This window comes from Calonectris borealis, chromosome 2 (genome assembly GCF_964195595.1).
Source record: "Calonectris borealis chromosome 2, bCalBor7.hap1.2, whole genome shotgun sequence".
Classification (NCBI taxonomy): domain Eukaryota; kingdom Metazoa; phylum Chordata; class Aves; order Procellariiformes; family Procellariidae; genus Calonectris; species Calonectris borealis.
Genome location: NC_134313.1, coordinates 75,032,069 through 75,048,084, shown reverse-complemented (window position 1 = coordinate 75,048,084; position 16,016 = coordinate 75,032,069). Strand labels below are relative to the sequence as shown.

Sequence of the window (16,016 nt, the reverse complement as noted above, 5' to 3'; positions counted from 1 at the left end):
CCTTTTGTTGAACAGGATGGATTCCTCTGCGTTACTGAAAAACATGCTGGCTTCTGCAGCCTAGTTTAATTGAAAACCTCCCTATGAATCATTTTTCTTAATTTAATTCTACTATTGCATTGACACCAAATTTGCATGTGTATGTAGGAGGGAAAGTGAGCTTTTCCACATCGTCCTTTCCCCGTTGCACACAAAAATGAACTCATAACCCTGAAGGGTCCAGATGAATTCACAAATCTACTGTTCTGTTTGAGCATCCGTCTGTCTGACATTCTTAGCTTCACAAGAATGTCATCTGTCTGTAGTTGGTGTTTTCATGTTTTAATAAATAATCAAGTGGAAATTTTCCTTTTCTACCACTTAGGGAAGATTTAGTTAGCAGGTACTACCTGTTCATGGACAGAATATCTGTTCTCTAACAATACTGAGAAACAACTGCCACTGTTGCTTTGGTTGAAAGAAGAGCACGCTTGATTCCTGCCTGTGAGCTTACCTCTCTCCTCTGATCTGAATCGGATCCACTTTCTGGGGATAGTCCAGGGGTCTGAAACCGTGAGTTTAGTTGCTGAAAGAGGACTTTCCAGGCATTGAGTATCTCTCCTAAGCACGTACTTATTTCCATTGTGCAAGCTTCCCTCAACTGAACCTGGCTCCCCCAGGCTGGGGAGCGTGCCCACCCCCGTGCACACCACCAGTCGTCTCTGCAGCCGACACACGCAGAGCCAGCTCCTTCCTCCGGCTTTTCCAGCCGATTGCCATCTACCTGTTCTCCTCCTAGAGGTAATATTAGCAGAGGAAGAGAGCTTTCCAATCAAAGCTTCTTCTAAGCTTTTGATCTGGAAGTCAAGACGACTTGAGGAAAGAGTCCTTGGCCTGACAGGAGAATCATCTGACTGGAATCTCTAAAATTAATCCACCAATTAAGGTATGCCATTGGGCACACAGAGCCATTTCACTGTTCCTAGACAACTGGAGGGGAGTGAAGACATCAGTTAACTTCCAGCCTCTGTCGTAAGAGAAGCTGAGAAAAAGTGATTATAGAGCTCCTTTTTCTGGGTCAGGAATAAATAAACTCATTTTCGTGATTTTGTCCATCTCGGATCTCAGCATCTGACTATTGCTGTCTGCTGTCAGCAGCCTTGGGAATGCCAGTCCACTAAGCCAGTTGCTCTAATAGGGATGTAACGCCTGCCTGGTGTCCTCCGTGAGCTCTGAGCAGATGGTGGGTGTGTATCATTGGCATATGCTCCCTTCTTAGAGCCCACCCATTTAATTCAGTTTTCTGGTTTTATTATCCACAGTTCAGATATATGTGCAATAATCAATAAGAGATTCACTTCCAACAAAATATTCAGCTTAGAAACAGTACCCATCAGGGATGTGTTAATGTCTGATTAGAAACCGTAAAAACAAGTGCCACACAGGGTTGCTGTACATGCATATTTCTTTTGAAATATGATATTCTCAAATAATACACAAATTAAGGGGCTGTTACTCTTGATCTACTCCTTTAGAGTACAGCAAGCCGTAACATCTGAGAAGCGGGGTCTTGACTTTCTGCTTCCTAAACGAACTTGCAGATAAATATCACAGCAGACAGAAGTATTTCCTTCATGTGACATTATTAATAGTTCACGACCATCATGAAGGAGGAGAGGGGCTAAACATTCCCTTCAGCTCCATGTAGGTCATATCACCTCCTGGTCTAAGTTCTGTTTCTCGTTGTAGGCAGGAGTGTGTCTCTACCTGTAGACTGAAACCAAAACCTTACAGGTCCCAAACTGGTCTTTATGTGATAATGGTTTTCAGTCCAGTAACTGACTTAAAGATGAAATTAATTCCCTGTTTTATAACAGCCTTCAGCACATGGATGTATTGCACAGATTACCTGAAAGAAGCATGTATGTAAAAAGCTAAGGTCCTTTAAGCATAGCTATCTTATATATATTCTGAAGAGCAATTTCTATTTTATTCATGTTTTTAAGTAAATGATACTGCTTACGGAAAATATGTCATTGATGGCTCTGGAAATTGAGATATCACAGTTTCGTTTCCTGGTTTTTCAACTGTTAACCTGAGCTTATATGGACATTGCTGTTGTAATTCTAAAAGCTGCTTGGTTTTCAGGATTTTTTTGCAGACAACTAGTCCTTCCAAGGTAAGGTGCAGTAAATTTTTTGTGAGGGACTGGCCATATATCTTAATTTTATGAAGGCTATTATATATAGGTTTAATTTAGGGTGGTTTTGTATTTATAATTAAGCTAGTTGTATGGGAATCAGATTTTCCCAATAATGGATTAGAATGATGCTTTGCAAAGTAGAAGGAAACCCAGACGACTGTATTTTTAATTGATTACTGCTCATCTGTAGTATTTAATATATGGTTCACTGGACAGTGGTACACTTTCTACACAGAAGCTCAGCATTTTCGAAAATGGGTGTCTAATATTAGAATAGTAAGTCCTTATTAGTTCCAAACTTTGGCTGGCTCTAGGGAAATAAGCTGTAGGGTAAAAGTCATTTCGGGCCTCTAGGTACCAACTAAATATCCTATTCTGATAAATATGGATTACAAAAACTCTGAACGGTAGGGAAGGAAACAGCTTTCACTTCTGGTAAATAAAAGACTTGGTATTAAAACTTTAAACAGTAGGTTCGGGGTTATAAACACAAGATGTAAAGACAGGATGACGAGATCTCAAGCAAAATACCCAGGATGTGTCGCTCACCTGGCAAATGTTAGTTTAGGGGCCTGATCGAAGGTGATCCTACGAAGTGATCCTTAACCATGAGCTAACGCTCTCGTTCTGGATGCTTTTTTCTTCTCACCTTCTCTTTCTGTTCAGTGCAAGTATAACTCTGGTGGGTTCCTGATTCAACCCATATTGTATAAACTCCTGTCCTTACTACCATGCACTTGTGTGAACGAATAAACTCTCAAAGAACCCTTTCAAATTTATAAGATCCACCGTATCGGATGAGTATTTCAGTTACGATTTGGGACATTTCGAGATAGTTGAGGAGAGCAAGGAATTTGACGTCATCGATCTGGAAACCTGGTGGGAGCTTCAAACATAGTAATAACGAGGCTGCTCTTGTTTGTGTTAGTAATAGCTGTGCTATCAGCATTATAGGATGGATTGTGCTCTCATCAGAGAACAGAGCTTCATGAGTTATTTCCCAAATGTGATTGCTGTAGGACTGGCAGATGCAGACGTTTGCCCTTCACAGGAGATAATAGCAAAGCTAGTATTGAGCTGCTCGCTAGTAAGGAGAAGGGGTGATATGAGTGCTCCCTGGTCAACTTCTTTTTTGGGACGAGGGGGGGTAGTATACCAATGTATACATGTGTGGAACTCGAGAGGTGTCTCTATAGGGGAGAAAAATGTGGAGAAGACAAGAGATGGAGAGATGACAACTGAGATGGTCATGTCACTGTGATACCTTAGGAATGGTTGACAGTGTCTACCTTAGAGATGTTTGCCAGAGTATTGGAAAAGTTCCAGGTGCTGCCATTTTCCCAATTATTCTATAACTAACTCCCTACAAATGCAACAAATTTTGGATTGACCCCTTGCATTGCACTCGGTGAGTTTATGATCTCACATTGTAAATATTCATTATTCTTATAACATGGAAACTAATTCTAAATGGAGAAAAAATGCACAGAGCATCCCTTCAGAATTAGAGAGAAGAAAAACAGCTTTCAGGAAAATGCAAGGAATATGAGTGTCTTACAAACTTTATGACTGTTTGTATGTTTTACTTTTTGCACGGAACATAACCTAATGGTATTCATCATTAAATCAAGTGGAGAGCTGGATCAACTGCAAATGCAAAAGAAGTCCAAAGAGAGAATATTTTCTAAATCTTCCGCAAGTCTGTTGGTTTAGGGAGGAAAGGCATAAATGGGAAGGAGAGGAGGCAGACAATGTAGCCTTTTTTATTTTGTTTAATATAGCTTTCTTTTTTATTTATGTGGTTTGTAGGTTACGGAGGCTTTACGTGTGACTTACAATTCCCCTCTGCCAGAATCACTGCTGAACCGAAGCCTGCTTTGACCATACTAATGACTCTTTACTGAAATAACTCATGTACTGGCATCCGATCACTTAAATATTGCTATTTGCAAATAGTCCTGAACTGATTTGGTCTCTCTGTTATTTCTAGCTTAATGGTTCACCCTGTTCTGTTTTCCAGTTGAGTTATCGGCTGCTTAACAGGAATGTTTTATTTGTGTCAATTTAGAAAGAGTGATGTCCAGTGCCAGCTGTCCCATGCCAGCACAGCATGTACTGTCCTTTAAGACAAACAGACGCAGCTTAATGGCTAACGAGTTGAACATTGGTATTGTCACGAATGTTTTCCATTAACACCTCTGCAGGTAGGCCAGCAGCAAATGGAAAGCCAAGCTCGAGAAAAAACAATGGCATCTTTGGGGTCTTAAAAATAATAGTAAAAAATATAAATGGGGAGAGGATAAAATTTTTCTATTGGTAGCTACCCTTGCGCCAACACATACTTAGCGGGAAGTCTTAGGCGGCTGTTTGTCTAACATAGGGGGGACTTAATCCCCCCCCTCCCCAGTGTTTTCCTTCCATTTCTAACTTCATTGCATTTCTTTTTCTGGGGACTCACGTCATTTTCTCTTCCACCTTCTCTCTTTCCATCCCACTGCATGCCTCTTTCCTTGGTCTGACCTCAGAGAGGAGGAGGAGTATGAAGAGGAGGAAGAAGAACAGCCAGTCACAGAGCCCAATACTGAGGATGAGGGGGAGGAAGAGGCCAGTAGGCAGGTCAAAGCCAGGTACCGGGATTCAGCTTCGTCCCTCCACCTTTTCCTCAGCCTCTGGCATGAACTCACCAGCACAGTGTGCAGCAGCATCTACCTTTTCACTCGCATTCCTAGATCAACTGTTAAAGCCACCGCCAAAGGAAATCTTTTTGCATTTAAAAGCTTTGTTGGTGTGTGTGTGTTAATGGAAACATGTTTAATTACGTAGGCTCGATGCACTAAGAACTGTCCGCGCTCACTGCCTTTGTACAAAATGAGTAACACTCACAAATCTTAAAAGATTTAGCAGAAAGCATAACTTCTAAGCATGGCTTAGGTTTATGTTTTTAGTTAAGGCAATGGTGAAATGTTGCAGTGCTTTGCTGAGTTAGGATGCTGCTTGGTTTCTTAGGTTTTCATCCCTATTTTCATGATACAACCTTACTAGCAATATCTGTCCCTATGAAGAAAATTGACATTTTTTGAATGCTGCCTGTGAGTTCTATGAATATTGTTCATGTTTTGATAGGAAAGAACTACTTAGAGGCAAAACTGATAGATATAGATCATTTTATACATACCTGCCCATCTGTGTATATATGGATATAAACAAACCACCTATCAAAACAATATTCTCATGTAAAATTTTCCACTTATTTCTGAGGTATATGTGGATTTGGCATCTGGCAACTTTATCCTAGTAAATTGGAAGAAAGGAAATATGTTCTTTCTTCCAGACAGCCATTTGATTTAGGTTAAATCGTTTGGCTTTGCAACTCGGCAAATGAGATTGGATTTTTTTAAAAAATAAACCACATTCATGCAGATGCTATACAGCACGGAAGGAAGAAAGGAAAATGTTTAATGTGCGAATTCCAAAGAAAATACTGTACTGTTGTTATTAATATCTTCCAGTCTGCAAATCTTGCCAATGGCTGCCTGAAATTTCAAAATTAAGTGATAATTTCCTCAAATCCAATTCTTAAAAGTCGAAGCTAAGACACAAGTTGTTAGCAAATCTCATTAATATACTAAAATACTGTTTAAAAAAAAGAGGAAGAGCCGTGTAAAGGGCACAATGTGCTTTTAGGTCATCGGTCTTTTAAAATAATAGTCACTGTGAGGTAACTGGGTGATATTTCCATGACTTTTCTAAATACCTCCTTTCACTGTCACTGTACGTAACAGAAGTGATCTGTACCCTGGCCGTTCATGTTAGATGCTGTCAGGAAGCGTAGGACTAGCCTGGCTTCAGTGACACCGGTCATGTACAGCGGGTGCAATAGATGAAGGTTTCCAGATTGCCCACTGTGCTTCTGTTGTGAGAACAATTACCTGGTATATACCTAATAATTAACTTCATAATATGAAAATATATAACACGTATTACATTTTTGTTGCATACTCTGTGCCAAACCCACACTCGTCAGATAAGGTCTGTGCCTTGCATGTGTGTAGGTGGATTGCAGGGGTAGTCTCAGGAGAATGAAATCTGCCACCTGCCGCGTGATCCAGCCAAAGCCCATGCACAGTGTTTATGCTGGAGATACTAGTGAAAACAGATATCCCAGAGTGCAGATCCCATGGCTTTTCACCTGCCTTGCTGCTTCTGTCACTCACCAACACCTGCCTTCACTAGAGCAAAGCAGATGTGTTTTCTGTTGCACTTGATGCAACTCTACAAGTCTGTATCTAATACCAACATAGGATGCTGACACTCAGAGAAATTAGTGCCTTCATACCTAGACAAATGATCTGGTAAGGCGCTGCTTTTGAAATAATTCTAAACATTAATTTTGACAGAACAGTGCTGATTGAGTATTTTTTATTTTCATCTTTGGTGGATGAGTGTCTTTAGTAAAAATATCAGATCACGAGGGAGGATGATAATCAGATATCTGGCCTTCAAGAGGCAGTCATGCAGATTGTATCTTAAAGCATCTATACTCTGTGGGCCATGTTATCCAGCATGTTGAGACTGCTTTGTACTGCTCTGACAATGCTTACAACCTAATGTGAAATACTTGAAAATTGGTCAGAAAATGGTTGTGAAAAGGTTCATGAAAATTAGTTCTGAACTGCGGGTTCCTTTCCTTTAAGCTGAGTCACTTCCATTCCTCAGTATTTCCAACCCCAAGAAGAATCCCACTGGGATACAAAGATGCGAGTTCTCTTACTTTATTTAAGAAGAGATGATAATTGTCTGAATTTGGGAAGTTTTTGTCTGATTCTCCTTGACTTTATTTTTTTTCTTCCAAGCGGTACTATCTATTGATCTCTCTTTTCCCTGTTTTTATCTCCTTCCCTTCCCTTTCTCATGATGTTTTCCTCCTGCAGTGGCATCCCAGGTGCACAGGAGGCTGTGAATGAAAACCTTTCATGGTGTTCTGATTCTTCAGCCATCTCCAGTGCCATTTCTCCAGCTGAGAGGCCTCTCTCCTGCTCTAGAGCAAAGAGCTCTTCTAGCAGCTCCTCTTCGGTGCCTGACTCATCTGTCTCTCATCATAATTCTGTCCTTTCATCACCATCTTCATCTGCGGCAGCATTGCTAAGCTCTTCCCAAAATTCATCAGCATCCATTACTCCAAAGGCATCTCCAACGGTGGAGAAATTACCTTATGTACCACATACTCCTTTTCACCTCTTCTCCTATGACTTTGAAGAGTCTCCAGCATCTGTGAAAGAAAAGGAAGCAGAGGTGATGAGGGAAAACAGGTAGATTTTATACAGCTGACATTAATTTTTAGATAAATGAGTAACACCTTTCAAGAGTTTTATAGTGGTAATAATGGACTCTCTGTGTTATTTCCAGAACATACTGTATTAGTTTTAGTCCTGTAAGCCTGTATTTTGATTTGATTGATATTCTCCCCTTGCCTTTGCTGCCTTCATTTCATTTTACTCCTTTTCAAGGTCTATAGTTAATAAGTATCCTGGCTTCCTCTGTACAGCAGCAGATAAATAACCTGTGATTTGAGAGATCACAGAAAGAAGCACCATTTTGCTCTCATTTACAACAGTGTAATTTGCGGACATGATTTCATGAAAATTAATGGAGCTCTTCTGCTATAAAACCAAGAGCGATCAGATCAGCACTTGGAACTCAGGGGTGAAATCCTGGCTTCAAAGACTGAACTGCCAAATCCCAAATTTGCTGTTAGATTACAGTGCATATCCCTGTCGTGCAATTTCAACTCATGCTTGTAATGACAGAAATAGATTAAACCCTATAAAGAGAATATAGCACTCAGAATAGACAGTTTTCCCTCCGCTACATCTGGTCAGTTCAGTTGTTCCTCGTGGATTTCTCTTAGTTTTTAATTTTAATTTTTAATTTGCCCATCCCACCCATTTAAAAACAAGAAGAAATTGTTTTGTCTCAATCTGTTTTCAGGTAAAACAGGTTGACAGTAGGTAGCACTAAAAACAATGCTAGAGAATCACTTTGAAAAGAAGTTAATGATTTTTAGCTGTCTCTCCCAGTGGTCAATGTTCTTCGAATTAGGTGCTGAAAATGTACAAGTATATTGTAAGCGTATTTATTTCTTCTTTTCTCCAGCAGTCCTTCTGAATTTCTGCATGTGAACAAATATTTTTATTCCTTTGATCCTTTTAATTTTCGATATTTCTCTTCTAATAGGTGGGGTTTTTTGGTGCTTTTTCATTTCTCTGAAAAGCCTGTAAATCCAAGTAGCTGTTGAAAAGGGACTTAGTTCACATGTCTTCCCTTACCTGCAGCTTGAACACTGAGATTCCTCTAAATTTACATTTTCCTGCATAGGTGCAATTTTCCCTTAGGCCTCTCACACTCATTTATTGCTCTCTCCTTGCTGCTGCTGTTAGTGTTACACTTTTTAAAGAGTAGATTCCTAAATGCCTCCTGTTCCTGCAATATTTAGTATTTCTGCAGAGATTTTTTTTCCTCTGACCACCCTTGCGCTTCTAGTTACCACATAGGAACAAGGGTGTGGTGTGGGGGAGGATTGTGCTGGGTTTATTTGGAGAAAAAGGAGTGCAAAGCTTGCACAATTTGGGCAGTAATGTTTTCATAAAAGATGTCTGGATATCTGGGGTTTCTTCAGAGTGAAGGCTTCTGGGACAAGGCCATTGCATCTGCACTGGTATATGAGACAAGAAGGGAAAATGGAAGTAATAGCCACCACCTGAGGAAGGTTAGAAAGATAAACATTGTGTACAGGATACAGACTTACCCTGGTGTGCAGCTTTGGCTTGCTACTCTTCCAGCATCTCTGTCTCCCTTTAAAATTGATATATAGGGATGCCATGTCCAGGCCAGTCCCTCTGAATTTGATTTTGTTAATACTTGTAGGTCTGTGTCCATAGAAGGTGTGTTCTCTCCTTTTTAATGAGAGTTATCTTTGAACTAATTGAAATTCCTTGGTCTGAAAAAGGATGCTGTGCTGTGTGAGCTTTTTCATGGGGCAGAGGAGAAGAAAAGCAAATGTAATGGTTAATAAGAAGGTCTCCTTTTCAGTTGATTGAAATGGAAATGGAGGTTTCTGATAGTGTCAGGAACATACCGAATGAGCTCTGGCTGAGTCGTTCTCAGGACAAGGGAGTTTTCTCATTGCTCACTCAGTACAGGCACAGGCAGAACATTTTCTGAGCGGAGCCTGCCGGAGAGAAGACCTGTGTCAGGTCTCTCCTACCGGGGAAGCCCCACACTGCCCAGCCACACAGCCCTCCACCGGGCCGCTGTCTCTGGTTTCTAGTTAGTTTTCTTCTACGGCAGGAATGCCAGGCAGGCAATTATTTCCCATTCTGCAAAATTTCTTTTGTAGCTCAGAAGCGTGCATGTTAGCGTTTTTTTCCAAAATTGTTCCCCTGTTCCTGGGCAGTCAGCATGGTGTCTCAAAAATAGATGGTGGTGGTGGGGTGTTTTCTAAAACATAAACCTGGAATTGTTGCCAAAGGGGGCATGTTCTCTAAAGCATGATCCCTTCCATTATAAAAAGCCCTAACTGAAATCTATTCTGATTTTAACATGGGCCTTGGCAGGCAGCAATGCTGTTGTACCCTAAGGAATGAAGCTTGAAACTTTGAATGAAATTTTGCATGGCTAGGTGAGTGTGCTAAATGGAGCTGAAGGAAACCAACCAGCCTTTTCAGATAAAATTGCTGAGTGAAATTACCGATTGCTGATGCGTGTGGGTCAAGAAGCAGCAGAGAAAAGATACGGTGAAGGAGGGTATATTATATCTTATGAATTATAATAAGAAAAATGATGTTGCCCTTTTTCCTGAAGTGATTTTTGTCATTTGGATGAGTTGGCCTTGCGGAGTACTCACCTACAGAGCATCATATGCTTTCCACGTGGGAAAATGGTATCGTCTGTGAACAGAAATGTTAACATTTTCCCAAATCAGGAATCTCTCCTTGACATGCTGTTTAAGTGCGATGGTTGAAAGGCACAGCAAAGCAACACAACTGCCTTTTCTATTCAGTATGGGAGCCCGGATGAAAACATTGGTACAAGGGACTCTGGGGAGGTGGCCATTCCAGGAGTCCTGGAAACAATTTCTCTTTGATCAGCAAGCTCACATTGAAGTCAAGCAGGTTTGGGGTTTTTTTTAACAGAGGGAGTGGCAGTAGAAATTCCTAAAGCCATGCTTCTGGAGACATGTCTTTTTAACCATGGTGATGATTTTTTACAGACATTGTAAGAAATGGCACATAAGCTGTGACTTATGTTGGGGGAGGGGAAAGAAAATACCACCTGCTTTAATCAAAAAGAATGTGGATGCTTTTCATTTATAATGCAAACATTCGCAAATCATGGACGTCCAGGTTCAGATCATGTCTCGGGAACACTGTTGTTTTCCTTAATTTCACTAGATATGAATACTGCTGACTTGGACTAATTTGGTCCCTTTTCTAATGGCTGGGTATTGACTCCCAAACCAGCTAATAGATTTGAGTAACTGAGCAGTAATTTAAGTATTCCTGCTCCAAGTTGTCACTTGGGAGGACCATTCTAATCTCTCATTATTTTCCTTACGGATAGCTCACTATTTGAATCAAGTATGTCCATGAGATGGTTGATATTAAAATGAGATGATAGGCTGCATATTTTGAAGCTGGAATTAGAAGGTGGATGTTCGAGAAGTTCTGGGGTATGGGATCACGGCCACCCCCTAAACAAGAGGTTTTACTGTTGCATGCCTGCTTGCTGACGGGTTCTTTCTGTCTCTCCCTTTCTCCTACTTTCCTTCCCATTTCTTCAGATACAATAGCTACGGCAGCAGCTCTTATTCTTCTCCGCGACCTTACTCTGGTGTGAGTGCCCCAACAACACCCACTTCTCGTTATGGGACAACTCTCTCGCCGCCTCAAGAGACCAAATCTGACAGGTTTGTAAATTAGTCAGTGTTTTGACAACAGTTCCTTTATAGACAGGACGAAAGAGATAAGTGTAAGCTGTTCTGAATGGGTACTGGAAATATCTTGTAGCCAGATCTTTTCTAACATTGGAAAGAGAACATAAAAAAATCTAGACGTGTTCATTTCCCACTCATTCTGAAGCCTTTCTCTGACTTGGTGTTAAGGGCTTTTCATCCCACTTCTTCTACTTCCACTTAAATGCATAAAACAGAGTTGCTTCACACGTATGCTGTTCTAAGTATTAAAAGGTAAATTAAAGCAAATTTTATTTCTTTCCATTTTTTAAAATAAATTCAGACAGGTCTATTTTCACTTCTATCATCTTAAATCAACTATAATTGGAAATGTGCTTAGCTCAGAATTTCCTAGGCCATGATTTTGTCCTTCCTTGAAAATGCATGATATATCTACTTGTATTTCATCAAGGGCAAAAAGTTTCTTGCTGCAGGTAAAGGAAACTCATACTAACCTACCAGTTATCAGCTCACTTTAAAAAAAAAAAAAAGGAAAAAAACTCCATACCAGCAACAAAAAACCAGCAGTATTTTGAACAATCAAAATACTCTTTTGAAATATGTAAGGTACTAGGGAACGAAAAAAGATAGGAAAGTATTACGGACACATGAAAGAAATTCTTCTTGGCAAGAGATTTGGACCACCAGAAATTAACTGACTGTTACAACCTGAAAGTAAATGACAGCTTCAAAGGATGTCGTTGAGTTTAAGGAGGAAATGTAGAAGGTTTTAATTAATTTAATTAAATAATTTACTATAATGATTTAATTAAATAATTTCCAGTTAGGCCATATGGGCTTTGGATTGTTTGTCGCCAGATTGGCCTCTATTTCGTAAAAATTCCATCTCCCATCCTTTTTTTGAACTGAAGGCTTTTTCACAATCTTTTGCCTATATTCCAATTAATTTTTATTAATGATTTTTTTGAATATTTCTGTATGTATATAGAAATACATATATATATGTTTTATGTGTGTATGTATATATGTTTGAACCTACCTAATGCCTCACATTCTTTCCAGTCTACTACTCAGAATGGTTCAAGTTAGGTTTTTCCAGCATGCATGTATTTCTAGCCATGAGGTATTGATTTAATCCTTTTTTTCAAGTGAGTAGTTAGATTAAGTTTATCTTTGGAGAAAGGCATCATTTTTCATTTGCTCATCTTCCTAGAGTAAATTGCCTCGATTTGTCTTTCCTAATCTGAATTAAATTATTGCCGAGTGAAACCGTAATAAAAAACTCTAAACCAGCATTTTCACCCTCTTTTAGCTTAGCAGAATAGATGCAAGATAAAGGTATCCCGCTGCTTTTGAAGTTTCAGCTTTCTAAGCCCCTGCTGTTGGAAGCTTCTGGTTGCTACTGCAGCAAAGAAACCCCAAAATGGTCATACGCTGAGATGGCTAAAGATAGTTGGGCCTGTTCTGCAAGAGGTTGATCGTGCTGGCCCTGCTCCAGTAAAGGAAGCAAGCTTTCATTGCAGCATGCGCGTAAGTGCGTTGCTGGTTTGGAGCCAAAATGCCTTGGCCCCACAGGATGAAGCTGTAAAATTTGCAGATTCATGGAGAGTCAGGCCAGAGGGAAGCTCTGTAATGGGTCTCACAGAAGCTAAATTAAAGCCCCCTGTACCTTCACATGTTTTCAAGTGGCAGCACATGACTTCTGCTGGAAAACATTCCAGTATTTATCATCACTGCTAAGAAAATATTTCATATTTCGGAGGCTGGTTTGTCTAGCAGCATCTTCCAGCCATTGCACCTCGTTCTCTGTGAAACTGGAAAGTTTCAACTATCAGATCTCTCTTACATGTTTTAAGTGTCTGAACACAGTGCTTGGAGTTGCATCCCTGTCTTTCCTTCAGGTTACGTTTACTGCTTTCCACCTCACACAATAAAAATCTCTCTCCTCTTGTTCAAATGTGCAGATTGCTATTCATGGTAGTTGAACTTGCCAGGATTTCCGCATTCTTACATTTAAGGGATGTTACAGCCTGATGCTTTTTGTGTATTAGTCTCCGAGAAGTGTAAAAAATGTGTGTATGCCACAGCTGCATGTTGCCTGCAGAATAGATGCAGTCATTTCTTGAAAGGTAATTAAATTTACAGGTTCAGATGCCATTTTGCATCAAGTCTTGTTCTTTTTCAGTGTGCTGTCATTGCAGATGTATAGTTCAGCAGTGTCTAATGGCGTGACTGCTTTGAAGAAGGGCAGAAGCCTGCTTTGATTTCATTCTCCTGAAAGACCTGGGTTGCAGAAATGCCCACGTAGAGATCGATGGATAGAAATTTGTTTATGGGAGAGTAGGCTGTGTAGTGCACGACGCAATGCTTGGTGCCAATTAGTAAGTGGAAAGTATTGTGGAAGTTTTCACAGTCTTCTGTCAATGGTGTTTGCCTTAGATTATGTAAACATTATTTCCTACCTCCTGATGGTAAAAATTTACACAGATTCAAACACAAAAAAAAGTTAAAAGGTGAGGGGGGGAGAGGAAGACACTTGATAAGAAGCAGATGCATATCTATGGTTAGCTCCAAGGTGAGTTTTCTGCTTTCAGCTTACGATTACAGTTATCCGAGGACTCCACAGAAAGATCCCTGTCTTTTATCATGCAGGGAAGAGCTTCAGATGCAGTTCCTGGTCCTGTTTATCTGACCTTCGAGAATGAGGAGGAAGGAAGAAGCAGCGTTTAGAGCAGTGCCCAGCGAAATGACTCATGCTCCATTCAGTTACCCTGACAGGCCTTTCAAACCCTTGGCTGCATTTTGCTTATGTAAACAAGAGCTACAACTTAGGTGGAAAGAAGCAGTGTGGTTGACATTTTGATGTTCTAACTTTTAAAACCCTCTTTGGCTAAGATCCGTAGGGAATCCAAAAAAGCAGTATAATTCAGTGCAAAAGTAACTAGATTTTGTTCTTTGAAATCCACATAATGTATGTATTTTTGATTGTCCAGCAGAAGAAAAGGCTTACTTGACTGTTTCTCGGTTTCTAAATTCAGCTGCAGCCTTTTGCCAACTTCTTGCAATACTGTTGTTCTCTCTCATTTCTCTGGGTCCCCTGTGGAGAGCCATGCTTCTGAAGTGCATATTGCAGCCATGGGAATCCTGCTGAAGGAGGGCAAATTGCAGGGCACTTTCTGTTCAGCCCTTCACTGGGAGAGAAGAAAGGGTATATTGGTTCTCTCATATCCCTCTGCTTGAGATGCTCCTAATGCAGAAGTAGTATAACCCAGTCCTCCTGTTTTCAGCTGCCAAAGACTGCTTTGCTCCATAAATACTGCTCCCACTCTCTCCAATTAACTCTCTCCCCCGTTCCCAAAGGAAAAAATAAATTTACCGATCTCAATTTCTTAACCTCATAAATTTTGGTCGCAAAGGGGAAGAGCAGGGCATGGCTGGAAGACACCAGGGAGAAAAGCATTTTTCTGTACCTCTGAGTTGCCACCTTGGCTGGGGGAAGAAGGTGTTGTAAGTCTCTCCTATATTTCCATGCCTTCTGCTCACACCTAGGATATTTCGGTTTAGGCAAAGATTGCCTCCTCAGACTTTGCATCTAAGATGGTCACTGAAGTTGAAAGCTGCAGCCTGCAATCTGTAGCTGGATGGCAAACTCATTACTGCAAAGCTTCACACCCCCTCGTAGTGTGTTTTTGGTGGTGCAGTGTATACGTTGTTGGTCATGGCCATAGTTAGACGAGACCCTGAAGGAGTCTAACTTCTAAGGCAAGAGCTCCTGAATTTGGCATCGGCTTTAATTCATTTCGTTGCCAGAAGAATATCCTTTGTTTCCTGCTGGTGCATTTGCCAAGGTGGATTTCTTCTGATGCATTTGCCAGGAGACGGTTCCCAGTGGGCTTGATAATCAAACAGTAGTGCAGTTAGCCTAGCTCGAAAAGCCGCCTTCTCAGGGCACTGTGTACCGAGGGAGCAGAAGTTCATGGTCCCCATTCTCTTGCCGCTATCTGTTAAATCAAGTGCCAGAAAGTTCAGCTTGCAAACCTGCACTTCTGGATCCTCTTGGCCGGTCAGTGTGAACTTCATCTCGACCTCTGGCTGGTCCCTCTGAGGTTCCTCCAAATCTCCAAGCTTGGTAAGGGCCTGCTGTGGTGTTTGCAAATTATTCCTGTTTGATGCACTCTCCAACTTTTCCAGACCATTAGAAAATAGACTTAAGAAAGACGAAATGTGTTTCATATCCCTTAACCTGTTTTCAGTCTTACTGGCTTTATGATCTACAGCAGTACGTTACCTTGGGCTCCCGTGATGCAGGGCCTTGAATGTTGAGTGTTGATCTCCATGTTCTTTTATATCTTCTTCAGGAAATGTACCTTCAAGCATTTGTTTCTACAACAGGTGCACACAGACACTGAGCTTAGCATGACCTGATTATAGGTGATTTTTTCTCCGCTGATTTTAAAGACACTTTAAACACCATACCTGAAGCGTAAACATGAAATGCAGCAAAAGTCTGCAAATGCTCTTCTTTTGAGTTTTACTCCCTCTCCAGGTGCCTGAAACAGTGATTTTCTGGCGATCTGGTGCTTTTTTCAAATTTGTGTCTCTTAAAAGCAAAACAAAACAAAACAAAACTTCTTGAGAATGCTAAACAGCTTTTCAGTTAGACTTTCTACTAAAATTAAAGGTCCCTGTAATTGACAACACCAGGGAAGTGCTGCTGGATGAAGCTTCTTGGCAGGTTCTTTTTTTTTCTTTTCTTTTTTTTTTCATTAGCCATCTATCACTAGTCTGCACTCCGGAGTTACCTTACTCCAGCTGTTAAGCACTAAGGAAAAAGAAGCAACCTGTGAAACAAAACCCACTACG

General features: G+C 40.6%; 1 protein-coding gene across 3 annotated transcripts in view; it reads left to right on the top strand.

The window, feature by feature from the left end:
• The window catches only part of FHOD3 (formin homology 2 domain containing 3), a 407,490-nt gene that overhangs the window by 301,725 nt on the left and 89,749 nt on the right, over window positions 1–16,016 (top strand). For 2 of the 3 annotated variants that reach the window (XM_075142372.1, XM_075142371.1), the window contains exon 11: window positions 11,022–11,147. In XM_075142372.1, the coding sequence (XP_074998473.1) occupies window positions 11,022–11,147 (126 nt within the window). Of the gene's footprint in view, window positions 1–4,707; window positions 4,810–7,113; window positions 7,492–11,021; window positions 11,148–16,016 lie in introns of all 3 variants that reach the window. The other variant, XM_075142373.1, reaches the window with a different exon arrangement.